General features: G+C 37.7%; 2 protein-coding genes across 4 annotated transcripts in view; one reads left to right on the top strand and one right to left on the bottom strand.

Annotated features, from left to right (window-relative positions):
• Nucleotides 1-1,949, top strand: part of NCOA3 (nuclear receptor coactivator 3) — an 86,971-nt gene extending 85,022 nt beyond the window's left edge. The window contains exon 26 of one of the 2 annotated variants that reach the window (XM_010569678.1): nt 113-1,949. In XM_010569678.1, the coding sequence (XP_010567980.1) occupies nt 113-124 (12 nt within the window). In that variant the 3' untranslated portion in view covers nt 125-1,949. The remainder of the gene's footprint in view (nt 1-112) is intronic. The other variant, XM_010569677.1, reaches the window with a different exon arrangement.
• A 3,709-nt stretch (nt 1,950-5,658) lies between these two features.
• The window catches only part of SULF2 (sulfatase 2), a 63,239-nt gene continuing 46,932 nt past the window's right edge, over nt 5,659-21,965 (bottom strand). The window contains exons 11-20 of one of the 2 annotated variants that reach the window (XM_010569675.1): nt 16,769-17,012; nt 14,819-14,915; nt 12,961-13,055; nt 10,299-10,358; nt 9,692-9,861; nt 9,037-9,179; nt 8,693-8,816; nt 7,299-7,329; nt 6,944-7,000; nt 5,659-5,879 (exon numbers count right to left, since the gene is read on the bottom strand). In XM_010569675.1, coding sequence (XP_010567977.1) covers nt 5,849-5,879; nt 6,944-7,000; nt 7,299-7,329; nt 8,693-8,816; nt 9,037-9,179; nt 9,692-9,861; nt 10,299-10,358; nt 12,961-13,055; nt 14,819-14,915; nt 16,769-17,012 — 1,052 coding nt within the window. In that variant the 3' untranslated portion in view covers nt 5,659-5,848. The remainder of the gene's footprint in view (nt 5,880-6,943; nt 7,001-7,298; nt 7,330-8,692; nt 8,817-9,036; nt 9,180-9,691; nt 9,862-10,298; nt 10,359-12,960; nt 13,056-14,818; nt 14,916-16,768; nt 17,013-21,965) is intronic. The other variant, XM_010569676.1, reaches the window with a different exon arrangement.

Below are 21,965 nucleotides of genomic sequence, written 5' to 3'. Positions count from 1 at the left end.
TGAGAAACTGACTGTCAGTACTTACCTCTTCAAAATGCAGTATGTTGACCACTTTTTTCAGCAACGGTATTTTTTATTTTCTCTGATGATTGTTTCTGCTTTTCTTTAACAGAAATACTGCTGATGCCTTCAACCACATCTTCAGACAAGAATGTGCTGTATTAATGGTGCACTAGTATTATAAAGGAAAGCTACGCATTCTTCATGGCAACTAGTACTGGCCTTATGGAAAGAACTGATTTTTCCTGTTAATCACCATACTGTCCTACGTTACTTCATTCAGAGGAAAAAAAAGAACAAACAAACAAAACCCCACAACAAACAAAAATACATTTTAGCAGAAGCAGTCTCTGTATTACTGTATATTGTGGTGTACAGAAAAGGCCATAAATATTTTTGGCGCTCTGCCTCTAGAAATGTGAATTTGGCAATGGCATTTTAGTAGATATGATGGGTAGACTCCTGGTATACCTTATCTTTTTACTGTAGCTATCCAAAGCCCTTGAACTACAGGCAGACAAAAGTGCCTGGAGAAGTCATGGTGGTAAGAATTTTCTGATTTCTCTAGTAACAATATCTGACAGAGAATGTAGTTCCTAGCCTTGACTCTTTTATATTAATTCCTGAATATAAATGCTGCTTTTAATCTCTTACCCCCAGAGTCAGGATTTCCCAAGCAAAGTAGCAGTGCAAAATGAATTGGCACATACTAGTCCAAAATCCTGTCCATTGAAGCCAAGGGGTAAAAAGAGAGGATAATAAATTTAAATTATTTAAACACAATTGTGACTAATATTTACATATTGATGTGCAGCTGAGTGCACTTTATAAAAGACTGTATAATGGATTAATGCAATATCTTTGATAAAGACTTAATATGAAGGTAGGGTGTACTCATGTTCCTTCTCAAACACAATCTCTTAAGAATTATTTGAAAAGACTGCATAATGTAATGTTTTCTGTGTATGGAAATTAGAGCAATAATCTTTCACCTTTTTGAAAATAACTTCAGAAAACTCAAGGCAAGGCACTGCAGTCTGAATCAGAATTTTGCAGTCTTTTTGTGAATAAATTTTGTAAATATGATCTTTAAGATAATGTATTATATATATGACTTTTGTAGGTCACTAACTCATTTTTGCAGAGTTTGTGAAGCTAAATATTTAACAAAATTGATTTCTGTAAACTCAGTGTAGTTGAGGTCCAAATAGAATTTTTTTTTTTTTTTTTAATTAACTTTAATGACTTTGAAGCTGGGTGACTTTGGCCCACATCTTTCTCTTCTTTGGTCTTCAACACATCCTTTATTTTTACATCTTTAACATATAGCTTTTTATAAAAGACCAGTTGTTAAATGCTTTCTCCACCTGTGAGCACTTTGTTACATTTCTTTTTACATAAGGCAATTTGACAAAAAGGCTCTGCATTGTAAGATGTTATGACTTGTCATGATGGTCATGTCTTTCTATAATATGATGCCTTTTCAGTTGATGAATCTGGATTGTGTCTTTTTTGGTCAGTTTTAATGAATTCTAAATGTTCTTCAAAAAAGTTTGTCTGTTGCAAAATATTTGTTGTTACATGACATCCAGAAACCTTTAAGGATATTAAGCCACACTTTAACCAAATGTCTGCACCTCATTGGATTGTTCTAATAGAAATGAATGTATTTTCTAAGCAGGTTTCTCTCATATCAGTATTTAAGTCTGGTTACAAATTCATTCATATTATTTGCTGATAGAGTTGTTGGTTCCCCACACCCCCCCTCCTGGTTCCTTGAAATGAAAAGCCCTTTGCAGTTTTTCCAGTTTCAGGCAGTTACAATGAGTCAAACCTCTAAACTTCCATAAGGGATGACCCAGGAATGCTTAAGATGTGTGGTGCTTTTGTTCTGTTGTTCACTGTGTAATGGAAAACTGACTTCTCCAAGTGGATAAAAAAAAAAAAAAAAAAAAAAAAATCTGTGTTCTTGATTGCTTCTTCTTGGTACTGTAAGCAAGAGCTGTTTTTTTTGTTCAGAATATTCAGTGATCTTCCATTTTAATAGAAATAACTAGAAATATTCTCCAAAAGTTCATCCTTAGCATACAGCCAGTTGTGTTCCAAAGGGAATGTAGATTCAATCAATCTACTTTATGCAATCCTGTCTCTGCAGTTAATACTGAGTATATAGTGGTAGTATTTATTTGAAACCTTCAGTCCAATTCATGTGTGTTTTTTAATGCAAAACTTTTAAAAGCCTAAGGAACTTTTATCTTCTCTTTTATTTCTTAGAACATATCTATTTGTTGAGTAAGTGGTGCCTACTGAAGTTGAAAGGCAACAATCCCTTGCTTTTTATATCAAATCAGAGTAGAACAATCTTTATATTTTGTAGTTGTTCATTATATTGATGGAAACTACAAACCCTGATTGCTTTCATTAGGTGAGCTCTTAGACTATATACTACTTTATACATTGTGCCCTTTTAATTTTTTTAAATGAGTGATTCTATTTATACATCTATGTATAACTGGTACCTGACTGATGTTATAAAGGATCATCATTTTCTCATCCGTGTTTAGAATGTTGGAGCTTTCCAGTACCTACTTTTTTGCTGAATCCAAAGATTTTTAGTTTACACTTGATTAAGGGGGGGAGGGGGGGCATTTTTAAAATGCATTGATGACATCTTTCTTGGCAGCACTGATCATAAATACTACATCCAGTCTGAAAATCTGACCTACTGCAGTAAATAAAACTGATCTTGAAATTTGTTGACATTTAATATCTCCACCAATTCTGTTTTGATTCTATAGCAGCAGATTTTTCTGAATGTTTGTAAAAACACTGTGTAACATTTTTCAACAGTAAGAGAAAAATTAGCTAGTATAACCACCTCTGATCACTGCTGCATAATGAGCGTCGTTTTGCTACATGTCTCTTGCTCTTTTGATCACAGAAACCATGTTTTTATAAAATTCACATGTAGTATTTTTTTCCAATCTTGGCCTAAAATACTGCTTTTAAAATTAGAAAAACAGGACCATTTTTCAGTCATAAGACAAAAACTATTTGAATGTTGTACCAATTAGCACACATTTTATTTTAGAATTTATGTGCAGACTACCAGATGACAGAATGATACAGCAAGTATGAAACCATGTAATTCTGAGAGCAATATTTTAAAAAATTCTCAGGAGAAGGCAAACAGTATTGAGAACTGCATTTAAGTTTAGTTTACATTGTAAGTATTGCTTGAAATATCTGTATCTTTATTTTGCAAAACAGAAAAATCATGGGGACTGATTTATAAAAGAGTTGGTTGTAAGGTATTACTGCTCTTCTGATTTTTGTGTTTGGATGTTAATAATAATGTAAATAAAGGTTTCTATTTAAAATCAGAACTTGGTGACACAGTGTATTAGCTGTCTAATACCTTAAGGCTGACAACTGTATCCTGGAAAGGTCAGAGAAAAATCCAGTGCTATTATTGAGGAAAGCTATGTCTAGCAACTGATTTAAATTTTTTCCTTAGTTGGCCATACAAGCTAAGGGAGTAACAACTTAGACCTTCCACCTATGAGACCCATTTATCAACTAAAGTTGCATTAACATCAAGTGGCATTTAGATCTTTTTAAACTTAAAATAGCAGTCTTTAGCAGAGCTGAAAGGAGAAGAGGTGGTAGCTTTCCCCATAACTTGGCAACGACCTACCTTTCATAAAATAACAGCTGCTTCTTGTGTCACATACAAGTCCCACAGCTCAATATTTTGTATAAAGGGACATGGTATCTTTTCAAGCTTCCGACTGGTATGTAACAGGAGCAGTAGCACTGGCCATGCAGGATTTTGACAGTCACACTCTCATCTTGTCAAAGACTATAATAGGCTGAACACAAAAAAAGGGTAAGTGCAAATTTTTTTTAATCTAACCTAGTATTCTTTCTGCATACTCACTGGGAATGGCAGACAGCTAACACTTTTCTCTGGAAAGCAGCAAAAAATGTGTTTCTATTGGTGAGTTTAAATTCAGTATTTTTTACTTATTTGTATTGATCCAGGATCTCATCATCTAGCAGATGTTTCTGATAGTCCATGAAATCTGTAACAGGTTATAAACAAAATCTATGACTAGATTAAGACAGACAATCATATATTACTTCCATAATTAAAAAAACTCACAAGAAAATTTTGGGAAGTGTATTTGACTCACGTGTGATAAAAATACAAGCTCAAGCCTTGTTTTACTACATAGCACATACAATGAACAACCCCACTGCCACTTTTTGAGTGTTTTTTTTTTTTTCCTTGGTTCTTAAATTCAGGTATATTTTTTGAGTATGGGGGTGTGGTACCAGAGATCTGTATCACTTGTGAAGTAATTCCACTTGAATTTCCTAATGTGCAAAACCAGGAAGGGTATCAAAATAATTTCCATGACGTATTTTTACACTGTGTTTCTAGAAGTGCAAGTTAGGTTTGTGTTTTGAAAAGAAGTACCTCTTGTTAAGAGTGAAGGCCACAGTTGGTTGAGTCAGTCTGTCACATGAGCTCCTTCCTGCATGTGCCTTTAAAACAGGTAGCAGATTAACATGAAAAAATTATGAGTACAAATATCACTGCTAGTGCCTGTACTACAATGTATTTAATAACGTCTTTATGAAAATACTCAAATAGACTCTGTACACTGTGCTTTCTTAGTAAAATGACGTTTTTTTCCCTTTAAAAGCCTTTAAACAGTAACTGTCGTTCGGAACATCTACTTTTGCGTAGACTAAACTATAACTAGATTATTCTTTATTGGCTAAAAGTATTGAACTTCTTGCCTTTTTTTAAAATAAATGTAAAAGTTACACTACTAAGCAAGTGCTGCTTTCTCAAAGGAATTGTTTTGGTTTTGAACATACAATATAATATTACCACATAAAAAAACTTCATACAAATCTGATTTCATTAAAATTTAAGATGTACATTTACTGAAATTTTTCAGTACTTGTAAAAATGGATAGATTCTGAAATGTACTATGCAACATTAAGTAACATTTTGAGAAATGGTGTGTGGGCATTCCACTCTTTTTATTAACAAAATTCTTCACAACCTGAAGGAATTTATTTTTGAACAGTATATTGATCAATATTTACACAACCCCTCCAAAAATCTGGCGTCCTGTTAGTCAAGATTTTCTCTAATTTTCCTAGAGGTCTCAATAGGATGGACAAGTAGACATAGAACTAAAACGTATCCTCAGAGGAAGTTTCAGAAATATGATGGTGTTGAGAATACTCAATGCTGTTCGCTTCAGTTCCTAAATCTCTTAGAAGTTCTTTCCCACCATTACCTTTACCCCGTTAGAAGCAAAAGCGTCCATGTTTTCTAAATCTTGCTTTAGAGTTACACTTGGCTTTGAAGTTTTTCTCATGACAACTGAAGATATAGTTGAACTGAAAAATGCTTTAAGTAAGTTTACTTCCGCTGTCTTTGTGTACACTTTGCCCCCGGGGATGGCAATCCTCTTTGGGATGCGGCTGTATTTCCTCTTCTGTCAATTCCTGGATCAGCATTAGTGGTGTCTTCTTGAAGTAAAATGCCTTGTGAAGCAGGTGAGGTATAATCCAAAGCAAAAAGCAGGTACAACAGTGGATTTGAGAGACCTGTATTTCTGACAGCGTTTCCCGTAATTTCACTGCATCTATTTAATTCACTCACCAGTGCAAACATTCTAGCTATTTCAGCCTCAAAGTTTATCCAGTCCTCCAGGCTAACATAATCCTTTCTGAAGTCATACAACATTTTCATTTAGTCTGTACATGAATTCAAGTTCTGGCCAGTTTGTATCCTCATGGAGGTGCAGCGGTTGGGGGAGATTAGCCCTCCCATCCTTCCCACAGTTGTCCTCTTTAAAATAGAACAAACATGATTTAGTGTATAACATTCTAGTAGGAAGTAATTAGATATTTTTAATGGTTCCATGCAGGAAAAAACAATTTAAACACTGTGGACTACCTATAAAAATATAGCAGGTATATCACAGAAACAATCCAACTACATTTGAAACTTCAACCTGTCCAAAACTTGTATCTCATTAATTCTAGCTTCATTTTGGTTCTAAAGCCAGTCGGGGATCAATTCAACTGCAAATCCTCTTGGGTGAGTTGAGAATACTAGACTGTGCCTGTTAAGGTACTTGTACATTTTTTTTCACTGCACAATTTGAGACCGCCTTATGATTTTTAATGAGCTGAAGTCCCAACCTTTTTAAGGGGAGATTCAGAGACAGTAAATGGCATGGCAAAAGTAACTATTTTTCATGTCTCTAAATTTGTATCTCACCTTCGGGCTCTGGCAAGTTGAGAACTGAATATCATCTTCAAGTTTTAAAGGGCGGTTAAGTAAGCAAAAAGCAGTTTTAGATTTTAGTATGTCAGAATAAAACAAAATGTACAGATCTCTCTTGCAGTCTACTCTTGTGTTCTAACGTGCTTTTTTTGCTCACAACACGTGAGGCTGCGGTTGGATAAGTAGCAAGAAAATAACATGATACTCTCTCTACTCTGAGAAATTACAATCAGTTTTGTTCTTTCTGGATGGTGTGAGAGACCACTAGGTAGCTGCTACAAGTTTAGATTTAGACAAAACCAACGTAATGGTCTCTAATTTTTAGTGGCAGTTAACCTTAACTGGTTTCTTCAACTGAGCATCCACCTTTGCTTGAGTTTGAAATTGCCTTGACCTTAATGTGCTTAGATTCCCAGAAAACATTTACCAAGAGGTTTTGTACAGCAGTGGTTCCCTGTAATGATGGCAGTGTCACATTTCTTGCATAATTTAGAGGACTTCCCACTCAAGCATTCCATGAGACTAGATGATGATGTTAAAAAAGGTGCTGCATGCAAAAGGAGAAGTGAAGGAAAGAAAGGTAAGTAAAAGCTAATGCTTTTTGTAAACTGCTCCCAACTCACAGTGACTTGGCAGATGATGGTCTCTTCACATCTGGCCACTTTCGACGCTGAAACTGCCTAATTTTCAAGCAGCAAAAGGAGAAAAAAGTTAACCATCACCAAGAAAACCACCAGCACTACAGTCTGAAAGATGAGGAAGAAGAAGAGTTTAGCCTGAATTTTGACTACAAAGATTAGAAAATGCTGTAATATTGAAACAGAAATAGCTCCAGTGTTTCAAAGTAACTGGGGTGGAAAGATCTTGCGAACGCCATTCCAGGCAGTGTCTGTCCATGTGGCTTCCCAATCCCACACTAACTCCTTTAGCATGAAGGTAGTACTTAAGAATAATAATTTAAGTTTTTTTTAAATGTACCTGTACTGCTCGTAGCTTCCATCTTTAAGTCCTAGATGAAGAAAAATTAACAATGTTACTAACCATTGCCTGCAACAGAATAAGGTATCAGGTAAGGCACAATTTTAAAAAAGACCTAAGAATATTGACAGATTAACATGTATTGCCACAATAAATATTACCATACATGTTAACTGGAGCTGTTATTTTTGTATTTAATCCCTTATTCTAGGTAAAATAGATTGTAAATTGGGATATATATCTTTGAAACTTTTCTGTAAATGTCCTTCAGTGGTGTATTTAAATGCCGAAACCTGTTGATTTCAAAATGTACAGCTCTGTGTGATGCATATACTAAATAAGACCCAAAATACTATTTTGGGCTTTGGTGGACTCAGGTAGGTAACAGTATTTTTGGGGTGGGCATCTCCCAAGCTCTGAAGGCTATACATTTTTTAAAATAGCATTTCTTATGTCAACTTAATTGTACTAAGGGGTATAAGAAATGCAATTTAAAAATAAGAAATACAAGTAACTGTACCTTTTGGTTTGCTATCATCATTAACCATAAAAAAGAAAAAAAAAAAATCACAAGCACTATAAAAACCAGATCCACTGAGTAGACCTGGAGAATACTTAGGGTATAGGAAATGATGAAACTAACCTAGAACCAGAGTAAAGGCCCATTTTGCTTTTTGGAATTTAAATCCATAGTTACAAGAGCACATCTTTTGGTAGCATAATGCAACCCCTCAGATGTGCTGTTATTTCACAACTACCTTGCACTAACACAGGGAAAGCTGATCAGCTTTAACTTCAAAAAGGAGACTAGTGCTTAAGTTGTTTTTAAGCCAGTTTACCACAAGGTTGCACGGACTGCACTGTCTCTCTGAAGAAATGTTGCTAAAAATCGGGCATTCAGTTGGAATGCTGAAACTCAACTGCCAAACTGGTTGCCCACAGAGGTTGTGCGTCTCCATACTTTGAGGTTTTCAGGATGGAACTGGATAAAGCCCTGAGTAACCTGGTCTGACCTCAGAGCTGACCCTGCATTGAGCAGAAATCTGGACTAGATCCAGAAGTCCCTTCCAACTTGAATTGTTCTATAAGCTTGGTAGTGGCTATTAGAGTATTCTTTCCCTCTTTCACCACTTTTGTTCCGTCCTCATCTCCTTCCCCTGCATCTCAGCAATACTCGTCACTATACTATTTAAGTATCATTCTTCATTTAAGAAACACTATATAACACAAATTGAACAAAGACAAAAATTTGAGCATACAGCCATCAGTGTCAGCAGGACATTACTAGTGTAAATAAATACTAAAATCCTTTTGACTGATAAAAGTTTCCTAACGGTAAGAGCCCCATTTCTTTTGGGGAGTTTTTGAGTGTAATAAATAGGAGAGGCACTTACCCAGATCCATGTTCCTAGTTCTTGGATTGCATTGTTTATACCCTTTGCAGCTTCTTAGTTCCATGAGCTGGACATGCAGTTGATTGAGAACGTCTCTATCTAGCGTATTCACTGCATTCATTAGCTGCAATAAACAGGGGTTCTTGTTAGTAGCTACTGCTCTGTAGTTTGGTATTTTTCATATATGGAATACATGTGGTTTATTTATAACAGGAAAGAAGCCAAATCATATTATGTTAAATGATTTAGGCCTTATCTACATCCTGCACGAATACTGCACTATTTCAAATTATCATCAATAAGGAACAATGATGTATTTCTAGAGCTGTTCTATGATCAGGTACCTGATATGGATCAGTATTGAGATCAAAATACTCCAAAAATCCAGTAGCAAATTCACAAAACAGGAAGTTGTGGGTCTCGTTGATTGTCCTCAAACACCAGTATGTGTTGTTGTTGGCACTGGTACAGGCACAGAAAGGGCCCACTGCAAATTGAAGCGTTATAAAAACATAAAGCTACGTGCTGCTGTCTTTAGCACTGTTTATTACTTTCTGTTTATGGTATTACTTTATTCATAGACAGTTATTCTCTCTTTCACTTCTGAGCTCTAAAGCAGAGAATGCCTTCCAGCATCAGCTTCTTGTTCTATGCATACCTAACCCACATGACATGGCTAAGTTAAGCAACATCTTGGCTAGTTGCTTTCCCTGTCTTCTCTGGTTGGGAAACGTTCCAGACAGTGAGATACTACACATAGCTGTACTGTATACAATATTTGTAGGTTTTTATTTGCAGGTTTTTTTGTGGTTTTGTTTTGTTTTTTTTTAACTCCCTTGCCTTTTGTGTCAACACTGAACTGGAGATTATTTAGTATGAGGAAGACGGTGTGGCTTTGGCTACATTGCTAATGATATCAATAACTTCTAGTAACCCAGCATCCTTAGCCCAGCCTAGCCAGTATTCGCCTACCTATTACTTAGTTTAAAGTATCCTTACGTGTCCACAGGGGAGCAGTTTGCCAGTGTTGGTTGTCATGGGTGAAGCAGGTCAGACCAGGCATGCTGCATGTGTCATTATTTTTTATTCTCTTAAGCAGTTTGCGCAGTTTCTTCTTTCGTCTTTGCTCTCTAAGCAGCCACAGCCTGTCTTTCTCCTGTAGGGCTTTCCTGCACACATGAAACATTAGGGTCATGCAGACTCTGTTATACCTGAACACATAAAAAAATGAGGCAGCTAATAAAATAAGCTGCTTTGAGGGAAAGAAAGAACCGGTATTTTTTAATTAAATGGCTTCTCTTCCACATGGTTCGGGACAGACTCTGCAATTCAATGACACTGGAAAAAATAATTGAAGCCAAAGGCGCTTGCAGGCTTGCCTGAAGTCTGTGACATGACATTTCCCAAACCAGGAACCTTATCTTAGAATTTAGAAGCATTTCAACATGAGCTTAGTTAGTTCCTTGCCCAGATGTCTGTGTATTTAATCTTTTTAATACAGGATAAATTAAATTGTACTAGTTTTACTTAGTTTGTAACTGGTCTGCCGGGGCCAAATGTTAATGTCTTTGCATTTCCTCTATCAAAGGAACAGGCCTTCACTTACTTGAAAGGATGAAGACTAGATCCCTTGTGCCTCAGTTTGCTTTTGTGTTTTGAATGGTAACTGAAAAATAAAAACAGCATTGTTGATGAACAACAGAAAGACAATTGCTCCTTGTTCATACCACACTATCTTACTGGATTTGAAGCAGATTCAATCCAGTGTCACTTCTCCCTTCAATTTATTCATTCAGGGTATGTAGTGAATACAACGCAGCCTGGCTAGACTGGATTAGGCACTTCTGAGCCTTGTTGTGCCTCTTTCTTTCCTTAGCTCATTTGTGCATAGTGACATCTGGTGCCCAAATACGGTATTGCAATATGTATCCACAGATTATTCCAGCTACAATTTTCAATTCTAGTTGTCATTGGTTCTTGTTTCCCTACACGGGGCAGACAAAATCAATGGATTTATAATTCAATTACAACATTTCTTCAACTGAATATTCACTAATTTGTTCAGATGACAAGCTCATACCACCTTCCCGCTATTTTCCTTCTGAAAGAATAGTACCAGTTGTACTTCGCAGGGTTGGGTTTTTTTCTTCATTGCTACTAGCTAGAAGTTCCAGGAAAACTTTACCAAGATGCATGGAACTGTCCCAGCAATAGCAGTGTCTAATAGATTTTGAGATATGGAGGGTGTAAGCAGACATACACATTCTAGCTGGGTGGCTCTACTGTTTTGGCTCTGCCTCCAGAAACTCTTATAAGATTTTGCAGAAATTTCCTTTCTGTGTAGTTTGCAAAGTTAAAAAAAGATAAAACAGCCTTAGTCAATGGCAGTATTTTCTGACTGATAAAGTTCATTATACTACCCACACAAATCAGCAAAGACAAACTAAGTTCATTAAATGTTATTTTTTAAACAGTACATCAGAGTTAAGTAAGTTAGTTGTGAGACTAAAATTCCCTTCAAAACAAAAGAGATCTTTAAATTATTAATGGTACTGGGAGCTTTAATAATTTAATCCTTATAGCAAATTAACAAAATAAGATTATTAAAGAACTACCTATCTTCAGTCAATTTTTTTATCTTAGACACTGGCTATTTCATTAACTAATCGTAAATGCTAAATCCTAATTCAATTTAATTCTGCAAACACTTAAACATATATAATTCAGATGAATAACTTCATTGATTTCAGTGGGATTATTCATCTGAATAATGCTATGCACAAATACAAGTGCTTCCTATTTTGGGCCTGAAAAATACAACATTCTTTACATTTACTATAAAACATTCACTAATAAAAAGAACATTGTTACAGTATATATTAAATAAAGTCAGTTGTTAACATCAGTTTTGGAACTGGTGGATTATAAATCAATATAAACTTTCAGGGGATTTGTCATTCAGAATGATACCGATTTCATTTTAAACACTTTTTGCCATGGGTTCCTTGTATGGGTTGACATAACCCAAGAAACTGATGTTCTCTGTATTTCAGTGATCTGTGGCTGAAGCTATGTTGCAGAATCCACATGGGCCACAACGACTATGTACCTCATGTCTGTAAAGCAGAGTATGCTGTGCCTCCAAGGATTTAAGTGTTACGCTCAGAAACTCATTCCCATTATACCAATGAGACACAGAAATATCGTCCATACCCTCTCATAGAGGCTACTTAGTTAAAGCTGCTTTAGACACAGATAATAGCGTGGCTGCCTTGTGTTTTTGAGTACATTCAAGTATGGCTTTTTTTGTGATACTCATGCTGTGACTACTGTACTCCTGGTGACATCTGGCTCACAGTAGCCTCAGAGATTGCTCTGTGATCACTATGATCAGGAGAAGCTCCTCCTGGTTTCTTTCTGAGCAGCCTTCTCAGAAGCAAATTCTGTTTGGGTTAACATTTGATTTTGAAAGATTTTCTGCTGTGCTTAGCTGCAGAGCAAGAGCTGGCTTGCTCCCCTTCTTGCTTGAACCTTCTTTCCATGGGCTGATCCTACAGCCATTTTGCAAATATTTGGCTATATGAGAAACCAACTACGCAGAGGCCTTAAGGCACAATCACTATTTTAGTATTCCCTGTTGCACTTAAAATTCGCAAATCATCTGCACCAGGGAAAAAAAGATCTTGTGCACTAAGTCAGTGGTGGTTACTAAAATACAGTTACTCTGCACCAACTGATAAATTCCTGCTTCTCCCACCTCGCATAGCTGCTAAATATTGCAGTGATTGCATCCTATGAGATAATACATCCAGCCTTGAAAAAATTGAATGGGAAGAAATTCTCTCATCTCCCCACCCTATTATTCCATATGCTTTACACAATATTCTTTTTAAAATAGATTTGTGTAACACTGCACCATATTGACAATTTGCCCTTGTGGAAAGCAAATTTTCAGAAAAAAGCCTTCAGCTTAAAATACTGATCTCTGGTATCTAATAGCAGCAATTTCAGTACAAGAGCATAACTAACTGGTTTATAAGCCATGTCACACGTCCTGTTACATCACCACTTGACACAGAGGCAATTAAACTCCTGCCTGGCAGAAGGTGGGCCTTGTACTTCTGCAGCAGTCCAGCTCCTCCAGAAAGCATTATACAAGAGTGTAGTAAGTAGGCAACCAGTTAACAGATTCTGATCTTTCCTGTGAAGACATAAATCAGCTACAGTTGCACACTACAAATAATTACTCTGAAGTACACAAGAAATACCTTATCTTGTTACAATCACACTCTTCAGGTCGCTTCTTCTTCAGATGACCTCTCACTTCCCTCAGGTTTTTTATTTTATTCTGCAAAGTTTCAATCTAAAAAAAGTAAAGATACAGGTTAAAAAAAATACGGTGGGAGTTAGTCTTATTCTAGCTTTCTCAAACCCATTCTATTGTCACCAAATGCTTCCCCTTCACCACGTCCCCTCATTCCCACCACTAACAAGCATTTTCAGATTATCCACCTTTCCAAAAGGAAACTACAGCAGGAGGAAACCTTGTTGGTAAATTTGCCTGCTTTGATTACTGAAAGCGGAATGTGGCACTGCGGGAATGGGAGGGCACACAGCCTCAGAGTAGATAACCACTCCTGGTTCCATTGTAATTTTTCCTCTTGTGCTCTAAAGCACACTTGCAAGGGGAGAAAGGTTACTCAAAGGAAAATGAAGCTCTTAAATTTCAGCCTGTTATGAACCTGAGAAGGGAATGGGGAAGGACTGCTCTGAAGTCCCCTCTTCAGAGCTTCTGAAAAGAAAAGCAGCAGTTGGCATGGCATGGCATGGCATGGCATGGCAGTCTTTATCAATGTCTGGCCACATGGGATGTGGACTAGCAGTTAATTGCGCCATCCACACAGTTTATTTTTAACTGCCTATTTTTTTCAGTACATAAAACTCCTGCTTTCATTCAGCCTAGCTCACACACAGCACGGCCCATTTCCACCCAGATGGGTATTACAGGCTTCTACCTCTTTTCTTTACACAGCAGAAAAAACAAAGTAATCCAGTGTGAACAACAAAAAGTCGCTGCAAAACTACCATTTGACATCAGTGACCATAAGTCTAGCAGAAGCACATGGCTGCTGAAGCACAGACAGGACAGAGCGTTCAAGAAAAATGCACAAAGAATCCAGCCCTGTGACGCTAAATCAGGAACACAACAGGACAGAAGTGAGCTCTCATTTTCTTTGACACTCCATATAGCCTACATTTTCTGAAGTAAAAAAAAAAATTAGAAGAGTATGGCAATATTGAAATTGCCCTTTTTAAATCCTAGCAGAGCTATTAAGTTTTGCATTATCTACCCGCCTTGGTACATGCCAATCTGTACCATAAAAGGGGCCCAACAAGGTCTTACATAGGACTTTGCTGTGAATTCAGGTAATTTGGTAAGAGGTTGCAGGAGGTCCTTTCTTTATGCATTCCACCATTATCTGGTCCTTAGAAGACTGCCTCTTTCATACACAACATGTGTGAAGGGTTTTAGCTTATATTCTTCAACATTAGTGACAAAAAATGTCAGATGAAGATTTACAGGCAAATTTCACAGGGCAAATTATCTCCAGGTTCTTCATATACACAAGCCTAAGAAAAACCAATTCAATTCCAAAGTGCAAGGGTTAAGAAAAACACAAGCAAGCAAAATAAATAATTCTAGAAGCACTAAAACTAATGAAGCTCACTTTTCCTTGGGCTTATATTTGACAGTTGAAGGCCTCTTTTTGAGAGGTACACTGGGGAGCAGGGCTAATAAGAGATGAAGAAAATCCAGATGAAATTTTTCCCAGAATGGGGACACTTACAAGTCTCTCATTTATCTCAAAAGGCTTATGACATTTCTCAGCTGTCCCTTCAGTTGCAGTTCTCTCCTCCACTCAGCATCTTGTCTTCACAAACTTGTAATAACTTAATTATCACTGAAATATCTATTCTGAAATCAGCCAGCAAGTTCAAAAGGTTCCAGGGAGGGACAAAGACACCCAGAGGCAGACAGACACAAACACAGCATGATCCTATCAGTCCACAGAAAACCATGCTAAAAACACACACTGAAAATGCATGACTGATAACATCACTGACCTCGTGGTCAATATGAAGTTTATGGTCCTTCCAAGCTTGCAGTGACCTATACAGATCTGTGTCACACTGAACAGTATCATTCTCCAGGATATAGCACCTTGGCATGGAAAAGCAAACAATGGTTATTATAGTGGATACACACATACACAGAAATGCAAACAGCTGGTTTTAATAACACAACTCCAGGACAGATGAGAAGCCAGACTGGAAATGACATGCAGAATTCAAAAAAAACCAATGTTCATTCAAGAGAATAAGACTGTGCTATGAGCCAGGAAAAAACTTTGGGTTTGAGTTGCCATGGAAATTTTTCAAAAGTAGAAAAATTCAAGGAGAATATTCCTATCAAGCAGAACCTGTTGACTGCTTAATTTCTGTATGTAAATTGTGCTGCATAGAGTTCTTGCTTATTCATTAGGCTGTCTACATAAATAATATCTACTAACTACCAAGCACTGAAAGCATTACTCAGAAGCAATTTCCCAGTGCATAATTAAGTGATACAGGCGTAGGGGCAAGGATAAAGTACTTCTTTATAAGATGTATTACTACACCATAAAGGGAAAAAAAAAAACGCCCCAAGAAATTTTGCTGTTTTCTACAAAAGGGATAAAATTTTTCAAAGATATCTCCCTGACTTCAAAGGGAGATACCCTCTGACAATTTTAAGTGCTTATGTTTCACTAACTTCTAATGCAATCCAGGTTTCAAAATTCTTTCAAAAACAAACAAACAAACAAACCCCCGCTTGACAGATGTACCTAAGAAGTTTATTAGGGGTCAAAAAATACCACGTAGTCATCTTTGAATACTCGTTTAAATTAAAGCTGAGTATTTTCAATACTCCTTTATTTTCTCTAAACCTCCTCATGCATGTTGTCCCACTGCCTTCTTTTCTGCAAGTGTTCCTGGGGACTCCTCACAAATTATGCATAACCTTCCTAACAGTTCCTTGTATGGATCTGGAATTCACCCAGTAAGGCAGCAAAAAATAAATTTGACTTGTTCCAGAAGTACAAATAGTGATTTATGGGTCCTGAACATTCATGTGAGCTGGGGTAAGAGAGCACAATTCTCTGATGTCAACCTAGCTATGTTTCTTCCTATTAGCGAGCCTTTAACCCTGTAAACAGAAGTCAAATGGAAACCACAGATTTCAACAGCAGCTAAGTGGCTCACGCATGTTTACATAAGCTAGCCATTAAACAATTTAATGCACATAATCAGTAATGATTGGTGGATTTCCTAATAATTCACAAGTGGAAATCGTGACTAAACTAATTAAGTACAGTTGAAGATATACCATCAGTCCCTAGACCTGCACACCGAGGAAAAGATTTTTAGCTATTAGAGTGTCCAGACAATTCCCTCATCTCTCTCTCAATATGTTCCATTTCCCAATGCTCCTGGTCCATCCAACTTCATTCATAATACAGATTTTCCTTTCCTAGCACTGGCTACAGAAAGCTCTGAGAGGCTGCTTCCTCCCTTAGGACTGATTTGGGTTTGAAATACAAAGCAACCAATGATGTGAAACTAGGTCATACTCCAATTAGAGCCTTTGGTCTTCAGACAGGACAGGTTACCCGCTGCACACTGAGATTTCCTTAAGTAGAGGCTCTCCTGGTTTCACATAGGTGTACACACAACTGTTGCACACTGTTTTGCTTGTCCTCACTGGAAACATGCACTGATCAGTGATTACTGTCTCTGAAGTGCAGAAGACATGAAAGCACTGTTGCAGTTCTTCAGTAGCTTTGTGCCCCTCTGTACATGACAAAACTAAAACAAAACCGAAAGCTGTTGTACAGATGAGAATAAGAATTTTAGTGAAGCTAGACTGGGTATCCAAAAGGGACACAACGTACTTATCACAAGTTAACACACCCATTTACGTAAAGCAGCCACTTATGCAGCAAAAGCTTTTAGAAATATGCCACATGCACTCACCTGTGAGTCACTTTTATTAGGTTAGGGGCTGTATACTCTGCAATACCACCAGTGCCACTGTATTCCCCCACGTCTTTATCTTCCTCCTCACGAAGAATAGCCCTCTGCATCTTGTGCCGCTTGGTGATGTTTCTTGGTAAGACAGGTTGGTATCCGTCCTCTAAACCCAAGTTATAAACTGCTCCATCCAGTTCAACAGATACAGAACGGATTGAGCGATTCCGGACATAACTTGGTTTGTATTCTGCATGGAAAAGAAATTGAAAGGGTTAAGAGGGGGAGAAACAGCCTGTTACAATTTGGTCCTCTTTGTGGTTCTTGGGAGAAAAAAAACAGCCCATACTGTGACATTTAGAATTAACTGGATAACAAATGGTGTTTGTTGCAGCTGTTCTCTAAGCTGATGCCTCATTACCTTTTGCATGAAGAGATGACACCTTAGGGCATGAGAGACAGGGCAGATATAATGCAAATGCACAAGGATGGCAGACGGGAAAGAAAATGTACTTATCCAATATCGCGTTTAGAGCAAACAGTTCGTTCAAAGAGACTCTGCTCTTCCCCCAAGAGTCACTAGATGGCAGTAAGTCCCTAAAAAAACCTAACCATGACAGTTCACGACAGCGAGTTCTCTATTGTTTTCTACTGTCCACCGTACAATGCTCCACTGCTAGGATTCCTGCAACGCTTCCCTGAAGTGGTCCCAATTATTCCCAGGATTCAACCTGGGCCTTTTGTCAATTCTATGCTCATTCTTCAAGGTAAGATGCTTGATTTTTTCAGGAAGGGTTAATATCTGAATATTACTTTAATCCACAGCTAATTTTTTTCTTTGCAATTATTTTCCTGATGTGCACTCCCTCAGACTTTGCTTCTGCAGCCCAAAGGCAAAATTAAACATTTGCTATGAATTGTCCCGGCCCAAATCCCCAGAGCTCCTCTTTCGTTTCGTCTGGAATAGCACAAATATATCGTAGTTATAGAGTCTAAATTCATATCTAAACTTCCCTAATGTATGATGGGGTCCATCTCTGACCATATTTCCTGCTCACTGTCAACGACTGCTGAGAGTCATTCATTACACTAAGAAGCATAATCATCTCATTCCTTGAGAAAAAAGCACAACTTAAGTACCAGAGCCTCTTTTCTCCTCCCTGCCCAGTTCCTGAGTCTTTGCTCTGCATATGTGGTTTGGAATCATCTAAGACACTACTGGAAACAATTGAGTCCCTTGGCTCCCCCAGTCACCTCTGCTTTACACAGAGCTGAAACACACAGCACATCTCACAAGAATGGGACTTCTTTCTGCAACCTGGTAAGGGAAAAACTTGACCAACGTGCCAAATGAGAAGACCAATCTTTCTTGCAATCCCAAGCTCCCCATAAAAGCCAACTTTCTTTATGGGATAATCTCCCCAGCAAAACAAGGAGGGGTAAGAAAAAAAGGAATGGGAGGTACAGTAACAAAAATTGACAAAATAAATATTCATGTCAATTGGCATGCTTTGGCATTAACACAGAGTGACTTTTTTCAAGAAGACTTACATTAATTCCAAATGGATCGCAAGGTCTCAAAAGCCATTTTGCACATTGGGAAGAGAAATAAACATCTCCTCCCACCTGAAACTAGTCCAAGCGCTATATTCTTGTCAGCACCACACACAGAAAGTAGAATACCAGCTGGATTGTCTGGCTTTGCACATTTTCCACCTGTGGTTCAAAGTTTATTGCTGATACTAAGCCAGGTGAGTCACTGCTGAAGGGAAAAAAAACCCCAAAAGACCAACCCTATTTCAGGCACCCATTCAGGAAATGTTTGACTAAATGAGAAGGAAAACTCCCATCTTTTCAGAAGTAGGAGGCAGTTCCAAAAAACTACACCCTAACAATTATATTCAAAGTATAAACTCCCATTTCTTTAATTGTTCCCTCATTTCATCTTGTTAAGCTCAGCCAACTAACAATTTACCTTCCTTACAATTCTAATATGCCAATCCAGCATGTTGGACCTCAGCAGATAGCTTCAGGGAACTGTCATCTACACATGTTCCTGAAGAATTAGAAGCCAGGAGTTACTCCTCCCTTGCAGCCAAACTAACCCAGCCTTACAACGAACAAATTGGTCTGGAGTGAGACAGCTCATGAAGGACCTGTTGTATTGCTTTACCACAACATGCTATCCACAGTGCTGACTCAGCACTGTGATTAGCACCAAACTCCATTATTTTCAGAGGAAGTGGTTAAAATATTTAATAAGATCAGTATTCATCTGTGCTGTGCTCTCCCACCTGCGAAGTGCACTGCAGGCATAAATACCAATGTCTAATTACTTATTAGTCGATCCTCCTCCAGGTTTAAGTTTTACTCTCCAATTCATTTACCTCTGTACACAACATACAAACAAAGTAGATTTAGGGCTGTTAAGTATTTGGTCCCAAACACCTATCCCCCCTTTTCCAAGCTATTAAAGTCTGGCTTTGGTAAGCTCTATGAGTCCCAATGCTTCTCTTCCTCTGGTCTTACGGCAGCCAGCTGTCTTATAGATGGTACTGCTAAAAAGTTGCATTCTCAGAACTGAGTCTGGAAATGGAGTCCGGAGAAATTTAAGCCTAAGAAAGCTACATTTCAGTGCCCCACTCATCCAGCTGTGTACTCTTGGACAACTTGACAAGCATGCTTGTCTTCATTGGAGCCTGAAAGGAGGTACACTGTTCTGGTCCAGATTTCCCCAGACAGTCTAGAGACTCAAACACACCTGATTTTTTACAACTCTTTTGGTAGCATCTCAGGTTTCAACACTGTCTAGTGAAAGCACGAACTGTAGGATCCAAAGTTATTATTCAACCGAATAAAGCAAGGGCAATGTTGTATTATAAAACCATAAACTTCATATCTGACACAACCATGCCCAGCCTTCGGCTTCTATTTAATTCTCCTCACATCCTCATCACTCAAGCCTTATTACTTACTTTGCAGCCACCAAATTCACGATTTAACACTGAGATAATTTGGAAATAATAGTTCTCTCAGGGATAACTGAGAAGACTGTAACCAACTATAACTACTATATGGCATTTTCCCCAAAGCAGGGGCATGACTGCTCAGCGGGAACACTGCAGAAGACAGAGAACTCTTGGTCTTCCCTGTTGACACTTACTCTACGTAGGTATTTTGGATCTGATGTATTTTCCAGCATCACAATGAAGATAGAATAAGCCAGTATGCAAGGATTCTGCTTCTACGTATGCCATGAGGAAATATCCACCAATAGCCTCATGAATTCCTGGTAGGTATTTCCCAGTAATGTCTATATATTTTCCAGAAATTTGTAGAGAAGCAGCATTTTCTTCTATAACACCAAAGTAAAATTAGGCACTTTGAAGTCAAATTTTTGAAAATATCTCAAGTGTCTAGAAATATGGATAAAGGTTTAGAAGTGTTTTTTTCTTGGGCATTATGTACCTAGGGATTTTTAGAAATCTTATTTTGAATCTGTGTCCTTAGATACTTCAAAGAGGAAAAAAAACCCCAACCCCAAAAACTTTCTTACATCCAGTTTCTCACAACTGCTATTGAAAATTATTCATCAGATGCATTATCTTTAAAGCAAATGATGTTCAGGTTTTGGGGGTTTGGTTTTGTTTTTGTTTTTTTAATAACAAAGAAGGTAATTTTGCTCCAGCATTGAGACTACCTCAAAAGAAAAATGAATGACATGAAAATTGGAATAAAAATGCACTAGCCCCTTTGTACACACTTCTGTTTGTTGTTTACAGATCTGTGTGGTCTATCATCATTTCTCTACATGCAGCTTAATAACTCCTTTAATCACATGCACTTGTTCATCACAGGAGGAGGAGATCAAATCCACAGCAAGAAAAACATAATAGACCACAACACAGCTGAAGATTTTAAGAGCTCACTATTACTCTAAACTTTCTTCCTACTGTAAAGCTTTGTTTCATCTTATAAAAGAAAAACATACTGAAGAAAATAAAGAGGACACAGAAATGCAAACATTCCTGACACCCAAACCCATATATACCAAATATTAATGCTCATGTGTTTCTAGCATGTAAAAGCTTTGCAAGCGAGTTGTGTATTTGTACATGGCCCAAATGGGACGTACATGACACGACCCTGTTTTGCAACTGACTTTACTCAATTTAGAAAACATTTTTGCCTGCTAAATGTCCTGGTGCACCTGACAATGGGTCTAGACCATGCCTACATTGTAAAGTAATTATTTTATCAAAACATTTGGTGCTCCAGCCCTTCTCTATCAGCAATTTAGTCTGGTCTTTTAGACCACACGTTCTCACTACACATGACTTGTTTTAGTCTTTCTGAAAGACCAATCCTCACACCCCCATCAGGGTTTGCAACACACTTTATGCACCCTAGAAGCAGGGCATCCAATTTAGTTTTCTGCAAATGACTGTATATTAGAATCCATCAAAACCGCCCTCTGCAAATCCATCTCTACTATGCATCATAGAAGGGAGTGATCAGGGTGTTCCCTTCAGAACTACACTACTGCTTTTAACTAAAGCAGCATTAATGTGGATGTGACCCTAGTCCAGTTTGAAACTTCTGTTTTCTATTTAGCTATTGTTCAATGTGATGAATAGCATTTACTGGCATTCAACTAGGGCTGCAGTATGATCCCATGCACTCATCAAATTCTGAGAGGCAGACCCCAAAGATGCCCTCAGAACTATGCAACCCAGCACAGACTGCACTTTATCCCAAGTCTCATGAAACAGGTCATAAAAGTCCAAATACACATAATGAGTACCCAGTTCACCCTCTTACCATTCACAATTCAGTGACCCAGCTTTCTAGGTAAGCTGTTTAGAAAACCTTGGTATGTTACCTTGACTTGTATTGCTTTGTGCTCATTTGCATTCAGTGTGTGATTTATTAGATAAGTGCATGTAAAAGGATAGCCAACATCAAATTGAAGAGTCTATGTCAATAGGTCCACGCTAACATCTTCCACTGTATGGCACACCCTGAACGTGAGCAGAGGGAAAAACAAAGCGTCTGTGGAGTCAATTATTTTACACAAGACACAAGCAGCGGGAACATGATTGTCAAGATCCTATCTTACGCTGCTAAAGTTTATGCCTTATGGTTCAATGACGCAAGTGAGCTGAAGGGTATAGTATAAACTCTGCCTCTTCTGAGCAGAACA

Source organism: Haliaeetus leucocephalus, unplaced genomic scaffold, assembly GCF_000737465.1.
Source record: "Haliaeetus leucocephalus isolate CR32 unplaced genomic scaffold, Haliaeetus_leucocephalus-4.0 Scaffold273, whole genome shotgun sequence".
Classification (NCBI taxonomy): Eukaryota; Metazoa; Chordata; class Aves; order Accipitriformes; family Accipitridae; genus Haliaeetus; species Haliaeetus leucocephalus.
Note: the sequence above shows the minus strand (reverse complement) of the source record. Positions and strands in the feature narration are given on the sequence as shown.